The 14,643-nt window shown below is 35.8% G+C and overlaps 1 protein-coding gene across 6 annotated transcripts in view; it reads left to right on the top strand.

The window, feature by feature from the left end:
- Window positions 1-14,643, top strand: part of CCDC141 (coiled-coil domain containing 141) — a 325,959-nt gene that overhangs the window by 247,502 nt on the left and 63,814 nt on the right. For 5 of the 6 annotated variants that reach the window (XM_007494445.3, XM_056794081.1, XM_007494446.3 and 2 more), the window contains 2 exons: window positions 368-547; window positions 1,885-2,034. In XM_007494445.3, coding sequence (XP_007494507.2) covers window positions 368-547; window positions 1,885-2,034 — 330 coding nt within the window. The remainder of the gene's footprint in view (window positions 1-367; window positions 548-1,884; window positions 2,035-14,643) is intronic. The other variant, XM_056794080.1, reaches the window with a different exon arrangement.

The raw sequence follows: 14,643 nt of genomic DNA, 5'->3' as shown, positions 1-14,643 counted from the left end.
ATCTAAATATTACTCTTCTTCAAACTTGAGTTTTTTCCCAACACCCCAGAATACAGTGTTCACTTCTTCCTCTTAATTCATTTAGCACATATGCAGCTAATATTAATGTAGTATTAATGAAGTAATTAATTATTACATGTAATTATTAAAAGCAACAAGCTATTATTAATGTGGTACTTAATGAGTAATTAATTAATTGTGGTGATGACACCAATAACAAGGGAAGTTATTGATAGAATTATAACTCACTGGTAAAAGAAATTAAAATTTAAAAGGTTGTAAGCTCAGGGATATTGATTATTTAAAATCTGCCCTGAAGGCTCTTCTTGAAAAGGCAGTGTGTGATTGTTAATCTATTGCATTTCAGCTGGAAAGTCTCACCAAATCAGGAGAACTGGAGTTTTTTGAGTCAATTCTTGAATGGGATGACACTTTCAATGCTAAAGTTCACCTTCGTCGTTCTCAAGAAAAGCAGGCTCATATAGAACATCTTTATAAACTTGCGCTTTCCTCAGGAATGAACATCATTTCAGCAGTGCAGCAACCTGTAAGTAATTTAGAAGAAAGATATTAGTTTTACCTAATTGCAGCTGGGAGTTGGACTAACCTATAAAAGCAGTCCCCTGATAGGTAAAAACATAGTGTAATACAATAATAACTCATAAAGTATAGCTACTGGTAGGATTATTTTTTGTTTGTTTCTTTTCTATTTTACCCTATGGCAAAAGAGGCAAAGTAAAAAGAGGGAAATCAGAAAAAGAAGCTCCGGAACCACTGAACATTAGAGATAGTCTTTTAGAATAAAAACATGGAGTTCAAGATCTTTATTTGACATCTGAGGAAACAGAGAGGGGAAATGACTTCCCAGCAGACTACATATCTAGTTAATGGCAGAGTGAAGTTTAGAATTTAGCTTTCCTTATTTCCAGATACTACACTGGAAATCCTACTTTTTTTCCCATGGTGATACCTGATCTGCTTCATGATATTCTAATAATAGAAACAGCAGAGCTGACAGGAGGAAAACCAGCTAAGTCCAAATTCTAATGAATTAGACACTAGACACCAATTAATTTTTAAACCATTTCTTTCTTTCTTTCCTTGAATTTCTGATTTGAATTAAGGCCACACTCCATCAAGTATTAGTAAATCATGATGAATTCTTTGCCAACAGTTTCTTTAGGACTATCACTAGGCTGCACACAGTACAATGTGCCTAAAGTGTTACTCCTTCACCCCCTCAAAAAAAAATCCAAAAGGCATTGATAGGAAAAAAATTGCTGTTCTTCTGTTAGTGGGTTTAATCCCTACTCTAAAAAAATTTCCCATTTCTAGAGAAAACTTGTCCTTTTAGAAGAGTCTATTTTTGTAAGAGATTTTAGCACAAGGGAGAAAAAGGTGCCGGACTCCTTTGTACAAATAATGTAAATTGTTCTCAAATCTGCATCTGTAATTTAGCCTGTGCAGCTTCTGAGTAGAGATTGGAGACATGCATAAAAGAAACTAAAGCTAAGCTAGAGATGACAAGAAAATGATAGTGTAAGAACCAAGTTTTCCAATGCATATTTTATGCTTTTTGAAGGATAGATTATACCTTAAACTGAATGGTGTCTTTGAGATGGCCGAATCTGATGAACAAATGATCTGAACATGGAGCTTCAGGGCTGTGAATGTAATCGTTAGCATTTCCCATATTGGATGGTGGCTTCTCTCTGAAACAATTGTATTTTAATAAGCTACAGTTAGGGCAAATCAGAAGTCATTTTATTTAAAACCAACAACAATGGTGTTTAGAAATGCCATATTTCAAAATGTGACAGTAGATTCCTCTCATTACTGTTTGATCTTTTCCCTCTATCATTTTCTTTCTCCTCTCATTGCTAGACCTGCTTTAATGTTTCTGCAAAGACTCTCCAGCAGCAGCTCGAAATACTCCAAGGTGACAGTATGGTCTGGCACGCTAAAGCCGATAAATATGAGGAAGAGTTGACCCGCATCTCACAGTACTGCACAACTAGAGAAGAGATAAATGAGGTCTGGTGGAAAGAACAGATAAATGACCAAAAGCTGTGCTATTCACTAAAACTGACTACTGCTTGGTATTTAGACCTCATCTTTGCTCAGTGCACCATCAGGTGGCTTCCTTCCTTCTTTCCAATGGTTTTTATCTATTGGACAGTAGTCTATGGTTTGGGGAATCTGAGCTTCTTTCAAGTTTGTTGTTGGGAATATGTCATCAGGTACAAGAAAAAGTGGTTCAGCATGAAAGTCTTTGGTTATAGTTCTGGATAATGATTTTTGCATGGTTTCTAACTCATTTGTAAATAGATTTCTTTTAAAAAATGGATCCTAGGAAGGTTGATTCTGTCTTCATCACCTCTAACATTCTTTCCATCTCCAAAATCCATGATCCTATGTCATTGGCAATCAGTTGGATATGGAAACCAAAGAGTTCAAAATGGAAGCTGTCATTTTAAGTGAATTGGCAATATTCATTGGAAAAACAGAAAAAAGAAATGTAGAAGAAAGCATGCTTCCATTTGCAGTGAGAAGACATGCCATTTACTGTGTGGCTGAGCAACTCTTATCTTTCTAGGTTTTAATTTCCTCTTCCCATATAATGAGATTAGGCTAGATGACTTCTTAAGGTTCCTTATCCTGCTAAATCTTCATTCCTCTGATCAAAAGATCAAATGTGTGAACTTACTCAAATTGAGTGCTTTTTTTCCTGGCAAAATAAATATATCAGAATAAAATAGGCAACAAAAGAGTCTCTATCCTTCTATCCTCCTCCTTCTCCTACTGCTTCTCTCTATGTCTATGCCTCTGTCTCTGTCTCTCTCTCTCTTATTCTCTATCTCTCTCCCCCATATTCTGGATTTTGAGCTAGAAGTCTCTTTTAGCTTAAATTTCTATGATCCTATGATTGAGTTTATTCAGAACCCTCTTTATGAAGAGGAAAGCAAATTCCAGAAGGGCTATTCAACTTAGCCAAAACCACTTAATAAGATTTTAATCAGCACAATTTCCTATCACACAGAGGAGAATGAGCTAATCCCACCCCTTCCTCCCCCATCCTAGTCTACCCTCTTAACCCAGTGCAGATTCCTGGGCACTCTAGGACAATGGCACAAATTAGAATATGAGGCACAAGCCTGGACGATGGCATGCAACAGGAAAGAATAAAGCTGGTTTTTTAGTTAATGCTCCTGTCCATCCCTTGAGGAAATACAGAAACTCTGTTCCAATTCATACTACTTATATTTATTCTACTCATTCTAAATCCAAAACTGTTATCATAAACTGTTGTCTCATAGTAATACAGTAAGAAAAACCAGTCACTTAGCAGTGGCCTCATTCCAAAGTGCAGGGAATACCCACTTGCTGTTACCCATCGCAGAATTAGCCCTGTGGTTTTAGATTTCAGGCAGGTGCATGTCCTATAAAATGATCATGATTTGAACATGGCATGAGAGAGAGAGAGAGAGAGAGAGAGAGAGAGAGAGAGAGAGAGAATGTGGCCCCTTTCCTTCTAGATTCAGAACAACAGGAGGGAAACAGGAACAGGGCTCTGACAACTACTTTTATTTCAGCCCTGTGCAAATGATTGTAAAGTTTTGCAATCCTTTTTTGTGACCCAGGAGAGGCAGCTTTGGGACAGAGACAAGTTTTCTAGTTTGGGGCTGTGAGTTCTTAGATATAATCCTTCTCTGTCCAGAGATATAATAATTGGATCTTCTGGGTGCCCCCAAGTTATAGTCTGCAGCTAACACAGTTTCTTTCTTAGTAAGAACTTGCAAATGCTTTGCTAGAGAAAACACCCAGGGACTCCAGCTCATTGCTAAAACAGAACTACAGTGACATACATCTTGACTAGAACAGCTGGGGAAAATTTTTTTGTCAATGTTTTTCCTGATATGGCCTTATGATCCCTTGTCCCTGAACCAAATCACTTTCCTGTACTCAGGGTCACATTATACAGCTGCTAAGTTCCTTGCTGACTCTCAGATTCCATGATTCTGTGACTTATTCCTTCTTTATCGTTGTCTTTACTGCACAAAATTGGTCATTCTCAATCCTTCAGAGATATTCAAGAGAGGCGTTTCTGTATTTACTGATGATATTGATGGTGAAATTGTAGAACCATCTCTAGTTGCTCTTATTCTAGTCTCTGTTTGTACTATGGGAAGTCAAGCCAAGTTGTGACACATATGGAACTAGGGCTGCTGATGAGTTCCCAGATTCAGTACTTCTATTTACAGGACTATCTATCACCTCTTAGTAGAGAGCCTTTCCAAAAGCCAAGGGGCACAGGGCTACAAATGAAGCTTCCAGGAATGACAAAAGTGCCTCTAGATTAACTTGCCATGAAGTGTCAGGGATGCTCTGTGTTCCTAGGATAGAGACAGTAAAAGGGGGAGGACAGCTAATAGTATTGGTCTTGGATAACTCTAGGATTGAATGATATAAGGGTATGGGTCGAGATACAGAATTCTTTTGTTTAGACTTGAGTCTTTTGCATCTTGGGTAAGTGAAAGGTATATTGAGAATTATTGCTTTGTTGTTGTTTAGTCATTTCAGTCATGCCTGACTCTACAAAATCCATCTGAGTTTTCTTGACAAAGATACTAGAGTGGTTTGCCATTTTCTTCTCTAGCTCCTTTTACAAATGAAGAAACTGAGGCAAACAGGGTTAAGTAAGTGACTTGCCCAAGGTCACACAGCTAGTAAATGTCTGAGACCAATTTGAACTTAGGTCTTCCTGACTCCAGATCCAGTGTTATATCCACCGAGCCACTTAGCTGTCCTTATTGTTTCTTGTCATTCAAAAGCTAACTTACAAATTCACTATTATTTGTCACTTTATTTTCTAATGGAAACAATAGTCTCAGTATTGCTTAGTTTAATTGGTGGTAAAAACTTATCATGGAACTATAGAATTTTAAAGCTGCAAGAAACCTTAGAGATCACCTTATCTGATAACCTTATTAAATATACAAAGAAATTAAGACTTAAAGATGTTACATGGTTGCCCCAAGGTCACAAAGCTAGTAAATGGGGAATCCAGGATTTAAGTCTCCATCTTTTAACACTCAAAGAAGTGCTCTTTCCACTATACCATGAATAGCTTATTAATTGACCAAGAATTTATGAAGTTTTCATTCAGTGGAGCACATTATATAAGATACTTTGTAGTTAAAAAGAATATATAAAGGATGTAGTCCTGGCTCTCTAATAAGTTAAAGTATACTTGAAGATCAAAACATACATGTGCAAAAAAACTAAAGATAATTCTGAGGAAACTTGTAAGTAAGTTTACATTATAATATAGACCAGTGTTGGCAAACCTTTTCCCAGATTTAGTGCCCCAAAGGTAAATTCAAGCAGTCTATGAACCCCAGGATTACCAGAGAGAGTTGAGGGAGGAAGTGCTTGCTTTGGGAGACTGTAGGGAGGAGTGGGACATGCAAAAATGTCCTCAGGCACTGGGAAGAGGGGGAATGGAACAGCTCCCCAAGGGCTGAGTGCTGGCTGTGCCCGCATGCCAGTTTTGTCAATGAGGGTATAGACTGTACTTGGGAAGAAAGCTGGATATTGTGGTCAGAGAGTTCAAGGACTGAGTTCATAAAACCCAGGGTTTTCAAGTATCTGTTTCACAATTTATTAGGTATGAAGTCTTGGGTAAGATCTTTTACCTTGATAAGCATCAGCATGTTCATATAAAAATGAAGATGATAATATTTTCACTACTTAACCCACAGGGCTGTTAGTAGAAAAAATGCTTTTTAAGGTGCTATATATAAATTGTTATCATTATATAAGTTTGGAGGGAATTCAGACTAAGAGAAATATCACCATAAGCTGAGTAAGTTAAGGAAGGCTTTTTGGAAGAAGTGACATCATCTTGGCTTTTAAGAAGGATTAATAAGAGAAAGGATCCTGGAAGGGGGAAAAGTACAAGTAAAGTGAAACACAAAGATGTCTTGAGAACACATGATGGATAATTTAATTAAGTATTTATGAATGCTTCAGAATCAGGAATATCTGTCTTCAAAGCTCATCTCTGATACCTACAGGCCACATGACCATGAGTAACTCACAGCCTTTCAATGCCCTAGACAATTCCCTAAGACACTAATACTGAGAATACTGAGAAGTTTCTTTTTTTAAAAAGTTTCTTTTCTTCCATCTTGGAGTCAATACTGTATATTGGTTCCAAGGCAGAAGAGTGGTAAAGGCTAGGCAATGGGGGTTAAGTGACTTGCCCAGGGTCACACAGCTAGGGAGTGTCTAAGGTAAGATTTGAACCCAGGACCCCCTGTCTTTGGTCAAGGCTTTCAATCCACTGAGCCACCCAAATGCCTCCTTGAGCAGTTTCTGATATGCATCCGTGAAAACAATTCTGACCATAGATGTATATAATATGCAATTTGAATGCTTCCAGAACCGTGGAAATCATAGGTCATCTGAATCGACCAAACCAACCCAAACAAGGAGGGCCAGGCTCTGGCCAGCTAGGTGCTGAATATACAAACATAAAGAACAGCAACACGACCCCTGCTTTTAGGGAATATCCTCATTGAATGGAGGAAACAACACATATACAAATAGTAAGATATAAGGAAGGATGAACTAAAGACAAATGTGCTTGGACAATTGGACATAGTAGATTTCATTTTTCTTGGGGAAGGGTAGATCTAGAAAGACTTCAGGAGAAAGTGACATCTAAGAGCATGGCTAAAGAGAAAGAATTTCAATAAACTGGGATGAGGAGGGAACAAATTCTAGGCAAAGGCACCAGCCTGCTTGAATGTATCAAAGTGAGATATGCCAGAATGAAACTGGAGAACATTGTCCTTATAGGTTCTGGAATTATATTATTAAGAGAAAGAGAAAACCTAAGTAAAAAAAAAAAAAGCAATAAATTGGGGTAGATTTGATTCTCTCCATAAACATATGTAGCTTCTGTGCAAAACACCATCAGCTCTGTGGGCTTTCAGACCTAATGCAAGCTTAATGGAAAAATAATTGCAAGGTATATTTCCAATGCTCCTTAGTCTAAATAATGAGCACTTGTTATGTTTTCTATTAGGAAACCCAGAATAGCAAGAAACAGCCGAATTCCACAATGCAATAAGAGGGAGTGTTTGGCATACAGACGTTTTATTACTGTTATATCTCGGGTACTTGAAACGTGAAGTAAAATACAAATTTTTATTGAACTGGTTTTTATTATTATTTCTAGAAGATAGGGTACTACGTAAAACAATAATGCTAGGTTTACTGCCCAGCAACCTACCATTTTAAGTGAACTATAGAACTTACTAGAAAGGATGTGAGGGTGGTGAAAGTCCTTCACAAATGATGTTTACATGAACACTAATCAGCCACCAACACACTTGTCAGCAGGCTAATCAGAGTCTTCTCAATTCTCTTCTCTCAGCAGTTCTCTGAAAAGTGGTGCTGAGTTGGGTCTTGTCTGCATGGTTTCCATTTCTTTCTTTAAAATATAAATCATTCATCTTCTAATGACCTTTTCATTTTCTACCTGTTGTCAGTCCATAGTACAGAGCACTCAGTTATTTTAGCTGACAATGATAGAAAAAGCTGGTTAATTAAATTTAGACTATGGCAAAGGGAGAAAATATTGAGCTTTGGGAGAATAAATTGTTGGAGGGGATCAAAGTTATATAACTATAAAACTAGGAGGCTCTGGTCTGTATAGGCAAAATATCAACAATAACAACAAACCAATAAACAATCCCACTAGCTAATTCAATGTAAACATGGATTTTTTTAACCTCAATTGTATCCCATGACTTAGAAATTTAATATCACCTTTGTCCATGCCTCAAACATTACAAAACACTCTTCTAAAATTGATAGGTGAGATGGTTTTAGTATTTGTTTTGCATTATACCTTAGACTATCTATTTTAGGCATAAACTTTGAACATTTGTGGTGTATGTGTGACAATCTAACAAAAAGACACGATACAAAGCATCAAAGGCATAAGCTATCTATTGTACTAGATGAGAGAAATCATGAAATCTTGCTTGGTAAAATGAAGAGATCTCAGGGATCACCTTCTATATTCTTTTGTTTACAGATGAGGAAACTGAGTCCCATGCAAGGCACACAATGTCAAAGCCAGAGCTAGAACCCATTCTTCCCCTGTTGTCTCCTTTCTATGATACCACACTGCTTATTCTAATTTCATTACTTATTCTTTAAATTTCTAAATTTAGTATAATTAGTTTATTTTAAGCCTGCTTTCTTCATGTAGACTGATGGGGGGGTCATCACCTTTACATTTATATGATGCTAATGGAATTTTCCATATTATTTACATGGTTAATATGTTCCTGGCAAAAAATGGAGGGAAAGAAGTAAATAGATCAATGTCATATACATTCAAAATAACTATTCTTCCCAAATCCTTTTAGAGGATTATATCATCTAACTTTTTTTCATTAAAATATGTTTTTAAAACCTTTACCTTGGTTCTAAGACAAAAAAAAAATGACAAGGGTTAGCAATTTGGAGTAAATCGACTTGCCAGGGTCACATAGCTAGGAATTGTCTGAGGCCAGATTTGAATTTGGAACCTTCCATCTCCAGGGCTGGTTCTCTATCCACTGAGACTATCGCCTAACTTTTAAATAGTTCCATAATAAATGTCTCCAAACTCTTTTATCCAGAACATAGGTGAGAAGCAAGGAATAAATACATTTTTAAAAAATCCTCTGAGAAGCCCAAAATGCATACCATAAGGTCACTTATGGTCTTTGTATGAAATTTACTTATAGAGCAGTCTCTTGGGCCATTCACTCAGGGCCTACAAGCAATTGCTGTGTGTGTATAATTCAGACAAGCTTGATGATTTCTTTTTTTTTTTTTTTGCAAACCCTCAAATCCAACTCTTGACATTTATTATTGTCCCTGGACGAGTCCTTTAACCTGTTTGTCTCTATTTTCTCATTTATAAAATGAAGAAAACAATAGGCTTCCTCAAGTTGTTGTGAGGCTAAAATAATATTTCTAAAGTGCTTTGGAAACTTTTTGAACATTATATAGTGCCTATTATTTATTATTATTATTATTTACCAATTAAATGTATTAACACATTTTCACATACATTTTAGTGCCTGCTACTATTAAATATTTATGTTTTTCTGTGATGGGGGGGGATCTAACATCAACTATGCTACTCTTCAGATGACAAGATAAACAGTCATCACTCAGCCTATACTCAAAATATTTCCAGCTAAGTAGGACCTGTCTAAGCTTTGCACAGCTTTTGTAACTATAGAATTGCTTCAAAGTCATTCTCAGGCATTGGTATAATATGTTAATAGAGAAAAAATTCTATACTGCATAAGGTCTGAAAATGAATGGTAGTCCGGTGTCAGTGAAGGGGCAAAGGAGCCCAGTCTAATGACGTGTATACACCTTGATGATTCTAATCAGTAAGAACTATTGGCAGTATATATTGCTTTAAAACTCAGGGAGGTAGATAATGTATTTTAGAAAGACTTCTTTCTAAAGAAATCTAAAGAAATGAATAAAATATGAACTGTTTTGTTGCTTAATGGGATAAGAATTTAGTTTATTCAGAAAACATAGCAATTCAGAATCAATTATTCTCCAAAACATCTGGATAGCCACAGTTTAAGTTAAGCTAAATTTAGTTTTCTGGCCCATAAGATCCACACAAAAAGTTTGTTCAATGACTAAAAAGTATGAATAACTGTGATAAACTGCTTCCCCAAGATTGGAGAAAAGAAGCTACTGTCTTTTCTTTCCAAACAGCCCACTATAGAGTTCCTGACACAGGAGAATTGTCCTTTGCCCCAAATGCTGGTTCCATAGTCTAGGATTCAGGGTTGGGAATTTGGGGTAGGCTTCTAAATAAGAGTTGCTTATAGAAAGAAATGAACAGGAAGGGGGCTGAAAGGAGGAAAAGGGCTTTTGAAGATCCCTAAATATCTCCTGCTATGATACCTGAACATTAAATAGTATTGCCCTTCATCTCTTAAAATGCTCATATTTAAACAGAACAGCATCTAAGGCGGCAGCAGGGTGGTCAACAGGATAATGATGTAGAATTGGGGCATTTCAAATAATATTTTTATTAAAAAATATTAAAGGAATTATAATAACTAACATTTATAAATCACTTTACATTTGAAAAAAGCTCTATCAATGTTAAAAATGATTTGATCCTCACAATGTTCCAAGGATGTAGGGTACTAGAATTATCCTTATTTTAAATGAGAATGGGGGGACTCACTGTTCTCAAGGTTCTAAATCTACGAGCCTCTGGCTAGAATGGAAGGTTGCTATGAATTATTTTATCAGAGATCTTTTCTTTAATGAGGTATAGACAATAGTAAATTAATGGAGGGGAGCCCATTGCAGAAAGAAAAGGAGAGGAAGGAGAAAGGGCTTCTAAAAGGGAGAGAGGTCTGAGACACTGGAAACAATGTGCAGGGATTTTATAGTGGTGCCCAGGGTGTTTATAATAAAACACTCGACTTTTTGATGCATTTTATCCACTGGAAAATGTCTTCTGTCCCCTATACAGATGGACTGTGGCGACACACTGCTTATAAATGCCAGGATTACTTTCAGCCAGGTCAGGCAGACCTAAGAAATGCAAGCTTAACTTGAATCTTTGCTCATTGTTTCTCTCTGTCTACTTGTTTTCAATAGACTCAGAGTATATAATATCTGACCCTGGCATTTTGAAAAAGGATTACAATTTTAAAATTATAACTGTCATTTTCCCCCTAACCATCTCCTCATAAAAAGAATTCTTCTATTAAAATCCTATTGATTCCTCATCATAGGATGGCGATGACCTTGTCTCATTGAATGCTATTAACAGTGTTAGTTCTGAGAGAATCTACTAAATTATTCAGTCTTCAAGGTTTGGCCTAGAGATAGGCCATGTGTCTGTAATCCAATTTCTACAACACCTAAATCTGGAAAGGTTCATAATAATAATAGACATTTATATGGTACTTTCAATTTTCCAATGTTCTTCACATACTTTCTCATGCAAGCCTCATGAAAATCTTGTGAGGTAGATGTTATAGAAATCTTTTGACCCATTTCACAGATGAGGAAATTGAGGCTCACAGAAATGGTCATGTTTATATGTGCTCACATATCCATAAATTATACAGAATTTGACCCCAGACTTTCCTGATTCCTCATCCATGTGTGCTGGGCTATTCTATGTTGCCTCTCCCCAAAAGAAAAAATGGCTTCCAGATAAAGGATTTTTGCTGCATCCACAACCTCTCATGAAGACTGTTTGGTAAGGTATAGAGGGTTAAGGTCTGTATATACCTGGATGGAGTAGTGAAGAGAACACTGGGCTTTGAGTCAAATCTCACCTCAGATCCTTACTAGCCATGGAATTCTGTGCCAGGCATTTAATTTGTCTCAGCTACAGTTTTCTCCTTTATGAAATGAGAGGATTAGACTTGGTGGCTTCTTCAGATCTTTCTTGCTCCAACCCTGTGATCCTTTGGCCTTTGGTAGGGGTATCTACCTGAATCAATAAAATTATGGATTCTGGAAGTATTAAATGAGTAACCCTATTTAATTTTCTTTTTCCACTTGTAAACTGGCCCAGTTATCTTTGTGGAAGTGCTTATTTCTGTGTACTATCTGCAGCACCACCCCAAAATAGAAGGGGGACAGACAGAAAAGTCAAATTAAACACTTAGAAATCCAAATTTCCCCTGGTTACCTGAAAGTTTTTTTAATGGTACAAATATATTTTCATTTCAATCACCACAGTATTATTTATTTTGGTAAGTCCACAATATGGGGACTTTTGCTTCAGCCTATACTTTTACCATTTGCCTTTTCTTACGTGCTCAAATTTAGCAGTTGGCTTTAGAAATCTTTGACCATTCTCCATATTTGACAGGCTAACTAAAATTAGAAACAGCTGCATGAATCATGACACCATTGGATGAGCAAGAATGATACCTAGTTCTGTCAGTTCAGAGAACAGAAGTGAGGTTGTAGGGTGGGGGTGGGGATGGGGTGGAGAGGATATACCAGGGAAGAAAGGGTTGGCTAGTTTTTTTTAAACTGAAGTTATCAAGTAAAGACTTTAGGTGTGGCTAAGATCTTTCTAATTTTATAGATACAAAGCCTTCTAGAGAGCCCAAACCTGTTTATAACTACCACTTAGAATAGTAGTAGTATTGAATGAGGTTTGGGAAAAGCATATGGCTTTAAGTTTGAATTAGTTTTCCAGAGAGGCCAAAAGGGAAAAGGATCAGCAGCTGCAAATATTAGACAAGAGATCTCATGTGTCAGAAATGAGCTGATCCCATTTCAACATACCCACGTTGCCAATGAAGACATTTTCTTGCCCCATAAATCATATTTGGCAGAAGAGTATAAACTGAAGTAAACAGAAATAAATTCTTGTTCATCCTTTATCAGTACTTAATTTCTGGACATAAACTTGACTTCAAATTTCATGATATGGAGTTTAACAATTAGGTCTAAGATTTGTTCCTTATAAACTTGACTTCAAAGAGATGATAATCTTTCTAGTGTGAACAGACTTAACAAATGGAACATCACATAGAGTGTCAATCTTTACATTTGATCAAAGTTTTATTACAATTTTTTTGTTTGTGTTGGGAGGATTCTAACAAGTAGATTTATACTTCTAGGGGGGAAAATCAGATAAAATTAAATGACCTTTGGGGATAGAGCAAATGATCCAAGGGTATATTGTCAACATTATCTGTTTTCTTGAGAATGATACATAGTACACCCTGGGATTCAGAAGAGTCTAGGTCGATTATGCCCTTTGGTATCATCAAGTTATGCATGAATGCAGCCTTGATATTTTGATCCAATAATTGAATTCATTTTCCCTTTTTACATCAAACTCATGTGTCTTTTAAATTCCCAGATGACACAGAATTTTAGCTTTTTGATTCTTTGGTAAACATATTAATTAGAGAGTAGTATGATTTTTTTCATTTGACAATTTTCCAACCAATAATCAAATGAATGCCCTTACTTTGAGGAATAACTTTTATACTTTTGGATGGTGTGTGTTTTTTTCTTTACAAAGCATGCTAATTAAATATATCTTATAAATGAAGATGTTTTCATATGTTTCCATATCCTTGGTTTAGTCTGTTATTTAAAACTTGTGTTTAATAATGGTACTTAATATATTAGCATCACAAATGTTATTAATCATTCATAGGTGAATCAATATGAGAATTCTAGTTCTTATATACTGATAACAGAAGCAATATTAATATTGTTTCAATTATTCAAATCATCTGGTACATTGCCAGTGATTTTCCCAAATTTTAAAGATTGATGCAAGAGGTATCTTTACTGAGTTGCCCCTTTGAAATGTTTGTTCCCATAATATAACAGAATTTTAAACAATTACTGATAAAATGCTTGGCAGGGCAGCCGAGTTGTTATTATGACACTAATAACTGGTCATTTCTATGGTCTTTATTCCTTCTAAAATCATTTGCTTGCTGTCATTAAGAGATTGTTTACATGTTATCTCAGCTTCTATTAACAACTCACTTTTCAAAAAGTATCTTGGAGTAGACATTCAATAAACATTTATTGAATTGAATTATTTGCTAGAATATGGCCAAGCCTTTTAGATACATACCTCCATGTGCATTTAAAATAAATGTTGCTTATTCTTAGATTCTTTACTATTTCAGGGGACAGTGAGGAGCACAAAAAACAGGGAGTTTTTAGTTTGCTTTCTTCACTGGTAAAATTTCAGTGGGCCCTTGAATTCTGGGAAATATTGATAAGGTAGAAATAGTTTATATTACAACTAAAGGTCAATTATATACCTAAACCTATATACCTAAATTATATACCTAAATTCCTAAAGGAACCCTAAAAAAAGGCTTTTTCTTTCCATAGTCAGGTATTCTCACTTGTCACAAGAAAACTCTGCTTTCCTTGGATGCAACAATGAATGCCTCTTCTCTTAGAGTTTGTGTTTAATGAGCTACCAATAATAAATCTCTTCTTGAAAGCACAGAAAGATATAATTTGTTAAATTGTTTAGAGCAAGAATTACATGTTCTACAAGTCCCTATTGGTTCTATTCTTCTACTCTACCAGTTATGTCCTCATTTTCAATTCTCCATTTAGCAGTTTTTCACAGAAAAATCCAGGTGACTAGAGTCTTGCGAATTATTAACTGTTTAAGAGAGCTTACCTGAGTTGAAAAGCAAGGGAAAAAATCATAGTAAAAGTTAGAATACATGTTTGCAATTTTATAAGATACCCAAAAATTCTTAGTAGAGGTTTAAGCTGACAAAGCTGAAACCACCACTAATATTTTTGCTACACCCTATATTCAAACCATTGAATATAATAATGACAGCTTAGTGAAAAATGAAAGGACTTATCAGAGTACCAGTAGGTCCTGATTATTGTGGGAAATGGTCACACGTATTCAAATTTACATTTTTCAAAGTTATAATTATGTAAAATATCATGATTGGTTTCAATCCAGTGGAAATATGTAGTGAAATTCAAAAAATGTGACACTTCATAAGATTCTTTATTCATACTAATCAGAAGCTAGCTGTCAATTCATTT

This window comes from Monodelphis domestica, chromosome 4, assembly GCF_027887165.1.
Source record: "Monodelphis domestica isolate mMonDom1 chromosome 4, mMonDom1.pri, whole genome shotgun sequence".
In the NCBI taxonomy this organism is placed as follows: Eukaryota; Metazoa; Chordata; class Mammalia; order Didelphimorphia; family Didelphidae; genus Monodelphis; species Monodelphis domestica.
Note: the sequence above shows the minus strand (reverse complement) of the source record. Positions and strands in the feature narration are given on the sequence as shown.